Source organism: Triturus cristatus, chromosome 3_2, assembly GCF_964204655.1.
Source record: "Triturus cristatus chromosome 3_2, aTriCri1.1, whole genome shotgun sequence".
Lineage (NCBI taxonomy): Eukaryota > Metazoa > Chordata > Amphibia > Caudata > Salamandridae > Triturus > Triturus cristatus.
The window spans coordinates 995,855,296-995,871,666 of record NC_140584.1 but is presented as its reverse complement, the minus strand read 5'-3'; the positions used below and the strand labels follow the sequence as shown (position 1 = coordinate 995,871,666).

The following is a 16,371-nucleotide window of genomic DNA, read 5'->3' as shown; positions in this document are numbered from 1 at the left end:
GGGTCTACTGCTGATTGGCTCAGAGCCGAGTTACAAACAAACATGGAATTTTAAATTAGATATAGAAGCCCAGTTCATACATGATCAATTCAAAACAGTGTATTTATAATGTGACTGTTGCAATGCATTTCAGTTTAGTATATCAAATTATACTCACTGCCCTTACAACAATACAATTAGTTTTTTGCTCTTATGTGGCCTATAGTGTTACTATAGATAGAGTAACATTATAGCCTTTTGGTTGTGTGCCGTGCACACCATGAACGGATGCATTTCAAGGTGTTCCCATGTGAAGATTGGGTCTGGGCGGTGAACTCTGCTCTGTTCGCAGAGTTTGTGGAGTTTTCTGCACTCCGCGCTCCACGGAGTATGCGGAGTTTCAAAAACTGGCAGAGCAGTGTTTTTTCCTTGTTTGTGCTCGCCAGCATTAAGCTGGTGAGCATGAGCAGGAAAATCCAACGCTAGACCACATCCCTGCGACATTTCTCAACGCTGGAGGTCGCAACCGCTCGCGTTGAGAAACCATCTGTTCGCAATGAGAAAGCTGCAGCTCGAGTAGAAAATCTACTCGAGCGGCAGAAAGTAGCAGCACCCTCTTGTGCTGTGCATGGTTTTCTTCATGCAGATTTTCAGTACGAGACAAACACCCGGTGCTAAAAAACAGCATGAACAGCGCGACCTAACACACTCAACCGCTTGCGGAACTCTGCATAGCTTTGCAGAGCTTTTTGTTCACTTTGCAGAGTTCTGCACAGCAGAACTCCGCAATCTCTGCCCAGGCCTAGTGAAGAAGGAAAAGGAGGCACTGTGAAAAAGTTTTGCCTAGGATCAAACGATTTGGTAAAGTGGAAGATGGGATTGATGTAATGTCTCCTGATTTCATGATGTGCAATTCAGTCACTAAATGGTTATTTCACACTCGTTGGCTTTATAGATCAAGACTAAGAAGCCCATTAGGATCTCCGGCGGATCGCCACCGCCCGCATGGCAGTGGCGATCCGCCCGAGATTCGTCCCCGGACGCCACCCATTTCCGCCCCTGCCACCCATTTCCCCCCCTGCCATATTACTATGGCGGGGGGGACCGCGGAGGACGGAAAGACCGTCTGCTGCTTTTCCGCCCGGTCAACAAGTCGACCGGGCGGAAAAGAGTTTAATATGGTGGCGGTGTCTGTGAGACACCGCCAGCCATATTACTATGGGTGCGGAAACATGGCTTTCTGTGGCGGCATTGCCGCCATGGAAAGGCATGCGGGAATTGCTTGCGGGGGCCTATTACGGGCCCCCAGGGACGGTGGGGGGTGCACATGCATTGAAATAGACAACGTGGCAGGCACCGTGAGGTGCCTGTCACGTTGTGCATTGGAATGTGCGACATGCATTTTTAGCATTGCGGCGGGCAGTGCTTTCAGCACCGCACGCCGCAATGTTAAATATGCGGGATGCGCCAGCCACTGTGGCGGGCACATCCTAATTGCCCCCACGGGACCCCCGCCCTTATGGCGGGCGGTCTCTCTTCACGTCGGGATGGCGGGCGGACGAAGTCTGCCCGCCATCCTAATGATGCCCTTAATGTTTTATATTTAATTTTTTGAGGCATGAAATCAGGTTGATAGATTGATGTTTTCATGCAGAAACTAAAATGAAAACTAGGGCATCCTGCCATGATCATTTGCTCCATTGCTTATTGATTGTCATCCATTCTACAATTAATTTATGTCATTTATTTACCCACTCCTCACCATCCAGCTTTTCAGTCATTCATTGAGCTATGCAGCTATGCCTCCAACGTTCATTTATTCATTGAATGATCTAACAAGGTTCTACAAATGAACAAGCATTGGCATAGCCAATAGGTCTCGCCTTTGGGACCTTATAAGTGTTTAGCCATGCAACAGTTGCATAACTAAATACTTATAAGGTCCCAAAAGCGAGACCTATTGGCTATGCAAAGCGGCCGTGCGGCCACGAAAGTTAAAGTGATCACGATCGGGATCACGATCAAACATCAAAGCGGTGAAAGTAATTGCGGTAAAGCGCGGCGCGCGCGCCCGCGCACTTACACTGTAGCTCTAGGCTGGCCTGGTAGCACTTTTTGGAGCCCTCTCGATAAGTCTTGCCAGGCCAGCGCATGCGCTGGGTCAGGCGAGACCTAAAAATGGTTAGGAAACGGTGGAGGGTGGTGCCTTCTTAATTGGTCCACGTCAGTGGATAATCAACATCAAGAACATTGCTCAGAATGAAATTACTTGTGTTGTTTTTATTTCTGGCAGACAAAACAGGTATAAATTGTGAGAGGAAAAGCAACAAGCCGACACATGTTTCGCCCTAGTGGCCCATTGGCCTTGGGCTTTTTCAAGGCGGTTTTCAGTAAATAACAAGGTCTTCCTGCGGATGAAATAGATGAGTCTCTGCGGTCTCAGGGATATCGGAGGAATGAGCTGTCAGAAAGGTTCCACCTATACAGCTTCTCCGAGACCTAAAAATGGGTTACAAAATGCACAATAGCTGCAATTTTTCCCCACAAATTTCTTGGGAGGAGAATCCCCCAAACCCCTCGCAGTAGTTAGGTTCTAGTCTGAAAACATCTGCCAGGGCTGGTTTTGGTTCCCAGTCGGCCCTGGACCCTGACTTCTTTATGCAAGAGGTTGCCATGTTGTAGTCAGCCCAACAAAGACGTGAAATCCTCTCAGACAAGCATGTGTTTTGAAAAATGTATCTTGCCGCCCTTATATCTCAATTTCCTCCACCATACTGTGGATAAATAATAATTTGTGCCAGCAAGGCCAGCCACTAATTAACGACTGCAAATAAATGACGTGCAGCAGTTTTAATTAAAACATTTGAGTACTGTGGGGCATATTTACAAGGAGGCGATAGAAAATTATCGCCGCTTTTGCGGCCGTTTTTTGGCCGAAAGGCGGCGATAATTTTATTGCCTAATTAGCAAGGTCACGCTAATGCGTGAAACCTTGCATTAGCGCTCAAAATCTTAACGCCCAGCTTTGCATCTCTAATGAGATGCAAAGTGGGCGTTCCTGACCTAACATGACAGGAGAAATGTCGCTAAGCAACATTTCTCCTATCATCAAGCCCCACGCTATGAAGCATAGCGGCAGGAAAAGTAGCGATAACCCCTATTATCGCTACTTTCCTTACGCCTGCTTCAGGACTGACTTAGCCATGATATCCTATGTAAGGTGGATATCATGGCTAAGTTTGTGAGTCCCTATCAACAAGCTAACGCCACATTACATGAGATTATTGCTGGGTTTCCAGCGATAATCTCACGTTAGGCAGTTAGCGCTAGGATTTTTATCGCTTTTGAGATAAGCGTTGCTAATAGCATGCTATCTCAGCGATAAAAATCCATGCTAGCCGGCGATAATTATCCTAGCACTAAGTGCGCTTAGCGATAATTATCGCCGGTTGTTGCTGATATGCCCCTCAGTGCTTCTATAGTGAATTTATGCTGCTCCGCTCACTATACTAGAGCTGAGGTACACCTACCACTGCACCTTGGTAAATAGGTAAACACTCTGTCTGGCGACCCCTGAGAGGGAACCCTAATCTGTGAATCTCTGCTGGGGTTTCGCGTGGTGGGAAGGCCTTGAAGGCCAGAAACAGGCTGGTAAGGACTTCATAACTGAGAGTCATTCCATGACCCCAAGGAATAGTTTATGTATGTGTGTGTATACTTACGTGTGTATCTATATATGTAAGTGTCTGTGTATGTACGAGATTTATGAAGCAGAAACAGTGCTTAATTTGTAAAAAAGAAAAGAAGTGCCAGGGCTCTGTTCTGCAGGCACCTTGCGCCAGCCCAATTCTCCTGTTGGTGCCGCCTAAAACAGAACCAACAACTAACCATGAAAGTGGGGAGAGTATGTGGCATAATGGCCAGAGCTGCTGATTTCGGAGCTGGAGAACCAGGTTCGAGTCTTGGCGTTGGCTCAACATCCTGTGATTCTGCGCAAATCACTTAAACTCACCTTAAATGAATGTATCCTTAACTAGTACTCATGGAAAGCACTGCACTGCTGTTGATTACTGAGCACCGGAAACCACTGGCTCCAATTAAGCACCGAGCAGAAACCTAACTACAAAGCAGCGGATCCCTGTACAAGAGAAAGATAGTGCAGCGAAAATTCATATAATCTGTATATTACTTCTAAACAACAAGGCGAGAAGGCACCCGGCAGTTGTGTAAGTATTTCTGAAAATCAGGCATTCTGGGGCATGCTAACAAGGTTTCTTTTCTCCCTGAAGAATGCAATTGTTTCCGGGGTTTTAAATCTCAGAAAGGAAGTGTGAGAAACTGAAATTTATATGGGATAAAAAACTGCGCCACACACTCGCCGGAATGTCTCAGAATGTCTATTCTCTCAGCCAAAGCACTCCGGTTAACTTTACAGTAATGGCCACTAGGGCGGCGCTAAAGACCTTCCCAGCAGCACGTGCAGCCTGGCTAATGATGCCAATAAAAGATCTGCCAACTTTATTTTCTACTTAAAGACTGTAAAAGATGATGAACTGTTCTTATATATAAAGGAAAACAGAAACAATGTTAAAGAATGCCGTTATGTATTATCCCATAATTACATTTGTAAGTTCACCAAGGGCAACTACAGTGCTTAACTTGTGCGGGGGGTTGCAGGTGGTGGGCACCGGAACTCATTTCTAGAGGATGTAACATATTTTTCATCATTAAACTTTGACCCAGAGCAAGAGGGAGAAAGGCTGAAAAGGGAGAAAGAAGGAAAGGATGAATCTAAAGATCAGAGAAGCCTGTGACAAAGGTAGAAAGCAGCGATGGAAAAGAACCAGCAGGAAGAGTGGGGCAGTGGAAGACGCAGACATGAGGCGGCCCTTGATATTGCACAAGCCTAGCACTTAGCAGCACCTAGTGGGGGGGAATGAGGGGGCTTAAACACTTTAGCCCCTACTGATGTTTCTTCCTTTTCCCTCTCTTTTTTATTTTGTACAAACTAAGCACTGGATAGATACTTGCTTCGATTCATGCTGCCAGAGTAACAGTAACTGCAGACAAATTCTCGAATTAAAGATGGCCGCGCTAATTACAAAGTAATGTAGTTAACTAGACGGGTGGCTGATGAGTGCCAAGAAGTGGTGCTCTCTATGGTTGAGTGCTACAGAAATGATCATACTCACAAGTAATTAGGAGAGGCGTGGTTTTAACTTTCTTCAGTCTCTTTATGTGAGATATGCATGCACTGTAAGAATGTCAGATGTGTTGGTCTGTCCTAGTATTTACTCAAATAACAATTTAAATACCCTTATTTTGTTTTATTTATTTTATAACGCTTTTCAGCCTAATACAGGGTGTCGGAGTGTTTTACATCACATGTACACATGCACTAACAATAAATCATATGTGTGTAAACCAATGTACAGGATGTATTAAAGACAGCGAGGGCTACAAGGTGTAGAAGTCACATATCCTTCATAGCTCACTGAGGTATATTAGAAGAATTACAATTTATGCAAGTAACAAAAGGACCTTAATGTATAAAGCAGTGACCGACTTACTTATCTACATAAAATAAAAATCAGTACGGAGGCACATTAACCCTTTATGCTACTTTGTTAAAAAAAAAATGAAACTAAACAAAATACAGACCTCTCCAGCAAATGAGTTAACTTCCGGAGTTATCTTTCTATTTTTATTATTCCCTGAGCTTTATTGGGCACACTAAGGGGTCGATTAGGTTGGCGGGCGGATCGCCACCGCCTGTATCGTGGTGGCGATCCACCTGCCAATTCCCACCGCCCGCCCACCATTTCCCCCCGCCACATTACGAAGGCGGGGGGGGGGACCCCGGTGGACAGAAAGACCGTCCGCCGGTTTTCCACTGGTCCGACAGGCGACCGGGCGGAAAGGTGCTCCAATAGGGTGGCAAGACACCGCCATCCATATTAGGATGAATGCGGAGACATGCCTTTCCATGGCAGCTTTGCCGCCATGGAATGGCATGCGCTGTCTGCCTTAGGTGGCCCGTTGTGAGCCCCCAGGATGTTCGGGGGTGGGGGTGAAATTTACATGCACAAGGTGGCATGCACCGCGCGGTGCCTGTCAAGTTGTGCATTCAAATGCGCAACATGCATTTTTTACCTTGCGGCGGGTGCTGCTTGCAGCTCCACCCACCGCAATGTGAAAAATGCGGTTTGCGCCCGCCAGTGTGGCGGGCGCATCCGGCAGTCGGTCCCTGGCTCCCTTGCGATGGCAGGGTGGACAAATGGTAATGGGCCTCAAAGATCTCTGCAGCAGGTGTCTTTACCACATAAGATATTTTAAAATGCAGACTCTGCATCCAATGAAGAACAGATTTACTTCCATGCTTCTCCTTATTTGCACAAACTAATATAAAGCAAACACAAGGAGATGATGGACAGAGCACTGATATTTTTCAAACACTCACCCCCAGTCACAGATCTGGGTTGAATCCATCATTGTTCTTTAGCTCACTTCGCCACCCCAGTTCAGACCCGGCTTTATGCAAATCAGTCTTGACCATGTCTCTCATGGGAACAGTGCAGCCAGAACTGCCAAGCCAGGTCTTCAGGCTGGTTTGAATCCAGTGGCAAAGTGAGTAAGGGACCCACGTCTGAGCCATACACTGTCAACTTAGGGCAAACTAATATGCCTGGACTCACACACCATCCTGATGCCCCGTTACCGTTGTGAGTTGCTCTTACGTACTGGAAAATGGCAATGAGATACCCTGCCCCGACTGTCCCTAATGCCCCCAATGTACCACTGTTGGGACTTACTATGTCAGCTGGCACTTTAACGCGGAGGGGGCTAGATGTATGGGAGCAGGGTGGAGTAACAACAGTGGGGGCACTGTTTGAGGAAGGGATCTTGTTACGGCATGCAGACTTCACCAACGTTCAGGGACTAACGGACTCACCGTGCGAGTATTATACGATATGTCAGACAACACTGGGCCCCGGATGAAGTAGAACCACCCATACACAAACTCATACAGTCTATCTGACCCCCCTGAAAACCTGAGGAGAAGAGGATGTGGGCCGAGAGTTTTGGGATAAAGAATGAGCCTTCCTCCTTGAATTGCCATAGAAAAGTTCCTGTAATTCAGATTTAAATTCATCCAGTTCTATATTTTGCATCATGCTTCCAATACACCGCATAGACTTCATGCCATACTCCCTCCTATTCCATCAGCATGCCCCCAATGTCAGGGACCAGATGCTGACAAGTCGCACATGCTGTGGGCTTGCCCTACAGTATACTCAAACTGGACCCAGACCCCTTCTTTACCGAGGTAGGTGACTGGGAGGAACAACTGGCAGTCAGCTGAGAGTTGTATGTTGGGTCTCCCCCCACGCCCGAAGGGCAATAAAGTGTCGGCACGATTTGCCGATTTGGTGCTTCTCCAGGCTAAATGGCTCCAGACTAAGTAGTGGAAATCTGAAATGGCCCCAGCGATGTCTCATTGTAGGGAGGAGGTGGAGAGGTGAAGATTAGTAGAAAGCGATGCTCTATGATGGGAGGAATACCGGGGGTTACGAGAACGACCAGTAGCGATGGAGTGGGATGCACTGTTGGAATCCTTTAAAACACTTGAGTTTCCTGATCACTGAATACTGTCAGCGGCTTATATGATGAGCAACGCCTCACTCCCAATGTCCTGAAGCCGCGGGTAGCCTGACCGCTAGTCTTTGCCTAATAATTAGCGAACACGCTGACCGTTTTGGTGACCTCTTTTTAATGGATCGCTCCTGAATTTAATGATCAGCTTGGGATATTTGCTTCATTACTGCTTAATTACTGCTTATCATTTGCAACAAGATATAAATAAGTGGGTGGATTTCAAGTTACAGGAGTGTGGGGTATTGCTATCTTTGGAAATTGGTCTATGCCACATGATTCCAAATGTTGCTTGATTTGGCACAATGTCTCTCATATTTGTATTGCAAAGGTTTTGTCCTGGTCGAAATTTTATGCATCTGTCTGAACAAGACTGCTATGCAAGAAGCAAAAAGCAGTAGATGTGTTTCCCAGATGAATACTGTTATGGCTATACATTCCATTGTTTCTTTTTAAAAATCAATGAGATTTGTGGTAAAAAAAAAAAAGTTTCTCCTTATTGCCAATTTCTTTGTGGTAGGGTTTTACAAAATAAATGCATTAGTTGAGACCCAGATTTTGCCTCTCTTTTTGGTACATCTAATTTATAAATCTGATTTATTAAATTTCGTAATGTGCTCAAATGTGATAGACCTACTAAACATATGGGTGAGGTTTTAAGATATGAGGTCACTTCTTGTAATCTCACTTCCTATGAGGTCATGAGTTGTGATTCCACTTCCTGTGATGCCACGCACAGTGATGTCATGTACCATTATGTCACCTTCATACTGCCTAAGTTGATTAGTCCCCCCACTTTTGTTTAGGGCTTACGCCCTGTATTATCCTATCTGTTATCGCTACTTAGCTAATTACTACCCCTTTAATTGCCCTGTGGTGGGTTTGATGCTTGTGACTAGCACTTCTTGCACGGATGCCCGCAGCAGGCACGCAGCGCACTGAGCTGGCATAGCTCACGTTTCCCTTTGCTCTGTTAGCCTAATTATATGAAGCCGAAAACGATTGTCCTATTTACCCACAGAGTTTGGGAATAAGTCAGTATGTGTCGGGAAACCAGAAAAATGCCAGGTCCCCTACAATGCATAAGTGGCAAGCCCCCTCTCTGCTGCCCCCAGTGGTGGTGCCAGCCCAGCGTAAATTGTGCATCTAAAGCGGCAGGAGAAAGTATTTCGGGTATAGTTTCACTTTGTGAGGCGCCCTCTTGCCACCCGGAGAGCTCAGGCGTCAAATCTTCCATAGGGTCCCCGTGAAGAGCGCCGCAGGGCTCTAGCTGGCAGAAGGCGTCGCTGTTCACAGTGCTGACGTGTTCAGAGGTGGAAACGGCGCCTCTGATCTAGGTGCTGAAACTCGAGCTTCGAAGTCAATTCCGATGGGAAAATAACTGCGACTTGAGGAAAAGGCCAGAGCCTAAGGACTCCTCGAGTGCTCTGGTGGTGTGGATTGCGGGCATTTCACGTCTGTTGTTGGGGCACTTTTAAATCTCGGGTGGCTGTTTCATTAGAAAAAGAGCTGGCAAGGATAGTCAGAGAACGGGCCCAGATTTCATTCAAGAATGTGTGTGTGAGCGGGTGCAGAGGCTGAACTTTCTTTGGGCGAGGTAGCAGCCTTAGGGCTCGACTATTATTTTCAAGTCCATGGGAGGACAGCGCTGCAGCTGGCCAAAAGCTATTTGACTGGCACACTGAACTTCGTCGCAGAGAGAGAGAGAGAGCGAAAGTGTGCGAGCGTGTGTACGTTGACTTAGTCAAAAGATTACATATGTTTCCCGAAAGTGTTCCTTTAAAGCTCACTAGACCAGACACCTTGCTATGGTTTGTGAAACGTTGTCTTGTGACGCCTAAATAATGTGAAACGCATGCACAGCATCCATTCGCCATTTAATCTACTCTTCCCCCTCCACCAATTGATTTTAATGCCTCTTGCTCAAATGACCAGCATGTGAAACAAAACCTAGGCTGCACCCCTGGCTTTGGCGTAGGGTGTTGGTGACGCGCTGTCTGACATGCAAACCTCTCCCTCTTGTCTTGCCAGCGTGATCGAGGAGCCGCGCATCGCTCACTCGGAGGAGTGCGCCATGGTATGCCCGCCTTACGGAGAAGGGTGCGCGGTGGAGTGCACCTGTCGTATCGACTGCTACCGGGACTACAGCGGCCACCGGGACTACAGGTGAGCAGCTAGGCTGCCCTGCACGCGCGCGCGCGCCCGGCGCAGACTCGGCCAGCTCCAGAGGCGTGACTGTTGATTGGAGAATGGGGAGAATTACAGACTGGGCAATACCCCTGATAGGCCAGGACGTTTGAGCTAAGCCAATGATTGGTCAGACTTAAGACTCTATTCCAGCCCTCATGCCTAGACCTGTCTTTAAACCCTCTCGTATTTCAGTAGGTCTGCCCACCGCCGGGTGGTCACAGCTTTCCCAATAGTTACAAAGGGTGAGGTACAGCCGGGGCACTACCGCTGGTGGCGCCCAGTGCGGATGTCATGGATGGTGGAGGGGGGGGGGGCGTCCTCCACCATCCATGAAAATACCATCCTCTCCATTAATTCCCTCAGTACTACACTCCATCGGTGCCCCTCTTCTCCCCATAGCCCCTATCACAATCATTTCATTAGTTTGATAGCACTACCCTTGCAAGTGTAGGTTGTCAGCGCACTTTAAATCGCACACACATTAGGAGGAGCCAGTGAATCATACGTGTGTATATAAGTCTATAGGAAATGTTACATAAGACACTGAGAATTAGAATCTGCGGGAGTCACATATCACCCATACTAGTAGGCAGTACATTTTAAGAGTATTGGTCAGGAGAAGTACAAACTCAGAATTATAAACAAACCACAGTGGTTGTCTGTACTAATAAGAATGTATTTCTGTCAAAATGAACTATTTTTGCCACGGTAGGATAATGAAAAACTGGGAGGGTGGGGTTGTGGGGGCGACACAACGTTCTAACCTATACCCAGGGCCACTGGAATTATGCAATTGTGCGGACGCCATGTTTAACGCATGAATATAGATTTGCCACATCTGCCCCGTAATCCATCATCTGCTGCACAATCTGCAGATTTTACCAACGAAAATTCTTTGTTTCTAGCTGAAATGGTTGAAAAGTTACTGGAAATGCAGCAACGTGTGTTGCCGCGCAGTGGAGGGCTCTTTGCCAGGGTTGACTGGTCACCTTTCGGTTGCTTATTGCTATTTTGGGTGATAAAATGGTACTAATGAGGTGCAACCAATGTCCTGATAGTGTTAACACATGTAAAAATTACAAAATAATGAAGTAATACTGTTATAAAATGTGTCACATTAAGCCGCAAAATGTGCCTTATCTTGCAGCATAATTTACTCAACCCTGCCACAAAATTTGGCCCTGCCCTGCCAAATAATTCCAGCGGCCCTGCCTCAGCATACAGTTTGCATGCAGCTCTTTGGTGACAGTTCATAGCTCACTGTGCTATATTAAGGTTGTAGCTTATGAACTGCAATTAACAAAAGGATCATTGTGACTGAAGCAGTAACTTACTGAGCAATCCACATAAAATGCAGATGGGTGATTTGTGTGGTGCACGTTCTTTGCAGCAAGCCCATTAACACTCTGGGCTACTTTATCATGAGTGGAAACTGACAGAAGACAACATTCCCATCTATCTCCAGCTGGCACATTAATCACTAAAGTTATCTTGAAATCTTCATTGTTGCCTGAAAACTGGACACACTGGAAACTCTGAAATCCGGTCACTATTACAGCACCGCAGCCCAGGCCATCAAACCATTGACAGCGCGGATCAGCAGAGAATCGGCAGCTCGTATACTCTAGAAACTAAAGGATGTTACTGACAGACCTGACCACTGAGGAGCTGGCAGCACTGGTCATTTGGGGACTGATAGCAATGAAGATGCAAACATTTGATAGAGGAGACTTTTGGAAGGTTGAGAGGAGTGACCGATGAGGGATTCGTCAGCACTGACCAACTGAGGAGTCAAAAGCTTTGCCCCCCGGGCAGACAACAGTAGTTGTCATTCAGCAACTGGCAGTAGTAGTCACTGTGGCTTGGACCTTTTCCATTCTTCATTGGCAGCGGTGTTGCTTGGCTAGCTGCTGCGCACAAGCCACATGCACTTTCCAGGAGAGAAGCCTTCTTGAGTGAGCCTAGCTACAATGACCCCGAACACGAGTTACCTGTGAGGCCAGGAATGTTTCGGCTGCGTGGGAGCTCAGTCTCCGCTCACATCGAGACCCTCTTCTCTCTTTTTCCCCATTCTCTAGCACTCCTTTTCATCTCAGTGATGATCAAGATTCTCCCAGCAGTGGTCGCCAGGGCAGCTCTTAGCCGTGATGGACTAGGATTAAGAAGTGGTGCCCACCAAGGGAATGCACAGCAATGCCCACGCGGCAGTGAAGGGCAATGATGTCATGTCACGTAAACGTTGTTTTGTAGCACACAACATTCACACAAGAGGACATCATGGTACTGCAGCAAATTCAGGCACCATCTGGTGAGTGAGATCATCAGCTAAGGAGGTGGACAAAACTACCTTTAATTGTTTTCTTAAAAGCAGATGGTGTGTGGTACTGCAGCTTGGCAGCGCTAGGGCATTAAGCCACACAGCGCCCGTCAGTGTGACTAATTGACTCTGGGAGCATTAGGCCGAACTCTTCACAAGATTTCAGTGAAGGGTCTGGAATGTCATTCAGATGGCAGCTCATCAGGCCAATGATAGCACTGGGTATTGGGAACATTGATGCCAATGGCTCAGAAGTGTTGGACGCTGGCATTACTGATTATCCTCGCATTGACAACAGTGGTGTTGGGAAATGGGCAGTATTGTTTATAGAGGAACTGATAGTTGGGGTCATTGGGTGATTGACAGCCCTAATAATATTGGGATATTGATAACACCGACCATAGTAGAAGACGACAAGCAACGCCAGGCTTGTATTGGATTCCAAAATCGTACGAAATCGTGAAAGCATGCAGGAGTTTATTAGAAACTTGGGGTCAGATAGAGGCCGTCTCAGATCTCCTTGTCCATGTCCTGAGTGAGGTAAATCCAAATGTTGCAAGTCAGGGTTGGCATTCTGCGGAATACGCACTCCGAGGAAGGGTGATGGAGCTGGCTCTGCTCTAGTTGTGGACTTTTGGGTTTATGGATAATGCACATGTATGCGAATGTACAGAGGCGTCACATGTCTGCAGTGATGCACACACAGGCTGTCTCAGATCGCGCTGTCCTCTGTCGACTCCTCACATAACTAAACCCCGGGTGGGTAACTCCGCTCCGCCAGGGGAGTATACGGAGTTTTGCCTACTCCGCGTTCCGTTCTGAACGCGGAGTTTAGGCAAAACTCCGACTCCATGTTGGAGCGGAGTTAGCTGGCCCCTCCGCCCTCCCAAAGTAATTATAATGAAAAAAAAGGGCACTTACCTGCCGTGGCCGACTCCTCCTTACCATGGCCACTCTCCTTCCTCGTCGTCCTTCTTCGTTGTACGTCTAGCGCATGGACGAGGAAGGAGAGCGGCCATGGCGAGGAGGATTCACCCAAAGCAGGTAAGTGCCTTTTTTCACATTATAGGGGGAGGGAGCGGGGCAGAGTTTCTTTCCAACTCTGTGGAACTTTGTGTAGAGGCACTACGCCTGCTCCGCCCACCCTTATGCATAACCACTGCCACTCCCACCTTCACATGTATTTTAACCATAGGTATACATATATGAACCAGGACAGTTTGAAGTCCTACATCACATTTGACCTGGAGGGGTTTCCAAATATGTTCTCTAAAGTTCAGGAGGGAAATGAGTCCAAAGGGGACATGTCTGAAGGCTTGTGGGCCAAAGGTTGAGTACTCGCACCAAGCTCCCTCATACATCCACACATGCCTTCCATTGGCATTTCAAGTTCGCATCTATTCTTGCAGGTCCTACATTGGTACCAGAGTGCACGGCTCCAAGAGGGGGCGCGGTGGGGGAAAGAGAGCGAGAGAGTGAATATATTTAGAATGAATAAAGTGGGGTCTGGCAGTCTCTGGATCCTCAGCTGCGGGCGCCGCAGGAGGTTCCGCGCACTACAACAGTCTCTGACGTTAAGTTAGGTTCTGTTTTGCTTTCCGAGGATCGTTTTCCAATCTCGATTGATCAATTTACAGCTCGATTAGGCGTGCCTTAGATGGTATTTATCGCACCCAATATGTCCTGATACCCCAGGGATTGAACAAATGCCGCCATTTACAAGCTAATCCCTGCAACGGAGGAGCTGGCTGTGTTTGACCGCATAATGAAACCGCATGATCTGCCCCAGGCCAGTGTTGAGGTAGAGCTGCAGTGAGGCAGTGGCCCAGGTCTGTTGACTGCAGCGAGGCAGGCTCTGCTGTTGCTGTGCAGAGCTCTGCGCTGTTTGTGCTGCAGGGTCGGTGGTGCCATGGGGTGGTGAAGCTTGTGGTTCTGTGGCTGGCTCTGGCAAAGGTTAATATGCTTTTCCAGAGATGTAGTGAGTGTGGCAAAGATGCAGGGGCTGTGGCAGATGTGGTGGAAATGCAAAGCTGGAGCACAGCTCTAAAGGGAATGAAGAGCCGAAGGCCAAGTCTAGAACAGAAGCAGGGCTGCATCGGAGCTCTGGTGGAGAGGCAAGGCTGAGCTCAGCTCTAGTGGAGAGGCAGGGCAGTGACTGAGCTACAGTGGGGATGCAAGGCTGAGCGTATCTCCAGTGGATATGCAAGGCTGAGCTCAGCTCTAGTTGAGATGCAGGGCAGTGGCTGAGCTACGGTGAACGATACAAGGCTGAACTTAGCTCTAGTGGAGATGCAGGGCAGTGAATGAGCTATGGTGGGGCTACAAGGCTGAGCTCAGCTCTAGTGGAGATGCAGGGCAGTGACTGAGTTATGATGGAGCTACAAGGCTAAGCTCAGCTCTAGTGGAGATGCAGGGCAGTGACTGAGCTACAGTAGAGATACAAGGCTGAGCTCAGCTGTAGTGGAAATGCAGGGCAGTAACTGAGCTACGGTGGGGCTACAAGGCTGAGCTTAGCACTAGTGGAGATGCAGGATAGAGAATGAGCTATGGTGGGGATACAAGGCTGGAGTTTACCTTTAATGGAGATGCAGGGCAGCATCTGAGCTATGGTGGAACTACAAGGCTGAGCTGAACTCTAGTGGAGATGCAGGGCAGTGACTGAGCTATGGTGGAGCTAAAAGGCTGAGCTCTGCTCTAGTGGAGATGCAGGGCAGTGATTGAGCTATGGTGCAGATACTAGGCTGAGCTGAGCTCTAGTTGAGATGCAGGGAAGCATCTGAGCTATGGTGGAGCTACAAGGCTGAGCTCAGCTTTAGTGGAAATGCAGGGCAGCGACTAAACTAAGGGTGGATATAACAGGCTGGAGATCAGCTCTAGTGGAGATGCAGGGCAGTGACTGAGCTATGTTGGAGCTACAAGGCTAAACTCAGCTCTAGTGGAGATGCAGGGCAGTGACTGTGCTCCGGTGGAGCTACAAGGCTGAGCCCAGCTCCAGTGGAGATGCAGGGTAGTGACTGAGCTATGCTGGAACTACAAGGCTGTGATGGAGCTACGGTGGAGATAGAAGGCTGTGCTCTGCTCTAGTGTAGATTCAGGGTAGTGACTGAGCTATAGTGGAGATACAAGGCTGAGCTCATCTCTAGTGGAGATGCAGGGCAGTGCCTGAGCTACGGTGGAGATACAAGGCTGGGCTCATCTGTAGTGGAGATGCAGGGTTGATACTGAGCTGCGGTGGAGATGAAAGTCTGAGCTCAGCTCTAGTGGAGATGCAGGGCAGTGGCTGAGCTATGGCAGAGATACAAGGCTAAGCTCAGCTCTAGTGGAGATGCAGGGCAGTGACTGAGCTATGGTGGAGCTACAAGGCTGAGCTCTGCTCTAGTGGAGATGCAGGGTAGTGACTGAGCTATGGTGGAGATACTAGGCTGAGCTGAGCTCTAGTTGAGATGCAGTGAAGCATCTGAGCTATGGTGGAGCTACAAGGCTGAGCTCAGCTTTAGTGGAGATGCAGGGCAGCGACTGAGCCAAGGGTGGATATAACAGGCTGGAGTTCAGCTCACTGAGCTATGTTGGAGCTACAATGCTAAACTCAGCTCTAGTGGAGATGCAGGGCAGTGACTGTGCTACGGTGGAGCTACAAGGCTGAGCTCAGCTCCAGTGGAGATGCAGGGTAGTGACTGAGCTATGTTGGAACTACAAGGCTATGACTGAGCTACGGTGGAGGTATAAGGCTGAACTCTGCTCTAGTGTAGATGCAGGGTAGTGACTGAGCAATTGTGGAGATATAAGGCTGAGCTCATCTCTAGTGGAGATGCAGGGCAGTGCCTGAGCTACGGTGGAGATACAAGGCTGAGCTCATCTCTAGTGGAGATGCAGGGTTGTTACTGAGCTACGGTGGAGATGAAAGGCTGAGCTCAGCTCCAGTAGAGATTCAGGGCAGTGACTGAGCTATGGCAGAGATACAAGGCTAAGCTCAGCTCTAGTGGAGATGCAGGGCAGTGACTGAGCTATGGTGGAGCTACGAAGGTGATCTCAGCCCTAGTGGAGATGCAGGGCAGTGACTGAGCTATGGTGGAGCTACACGGCTAAGCTCAACTCTAGTGGAGATGCAGGAGAGTGACTGAGCTATGGTGGAGATACAAGGCTAAGCTCAACTCTAGTGGAAATGCAGGTCAGTGACTGAGCTATGGTGGAGATACAACGCTGAGCTCAGCTCTAGTGGAGATGCAGGACAG

At 48.1% G+C, this 16,371-nt stretch overlaps 1 protein-coding gene across 2 annotated transcripts in view; it reads left to right on the top strand.

Moving 5' to 3' along the window:
• SRRM3 (serine/arginine repetitive matrix 3) overlaps positions 1 to 16,371 on the top strand; it is a 361,844-nt gene that overhangs the window by 181,622 nt on the left and 163,851 nt on the right. Inside the window, exon 5 of one of the 2 annotated variants that reach the window (XM_085649610.1) lies at positions 9,664 to 9,798. The exons of the other annotated variant lie outside the window; for it this stretch is intronic. Coding sequence (XP_085505736.1) covers positions 9,664 to 9,798 — 135 coding nt within the window. The remainder of the gene's footprint in view (positions 1 to 9,663; positions 9,799 to 16,371) is intronic. 2 annotated transcript variants of the gene reach the window in all.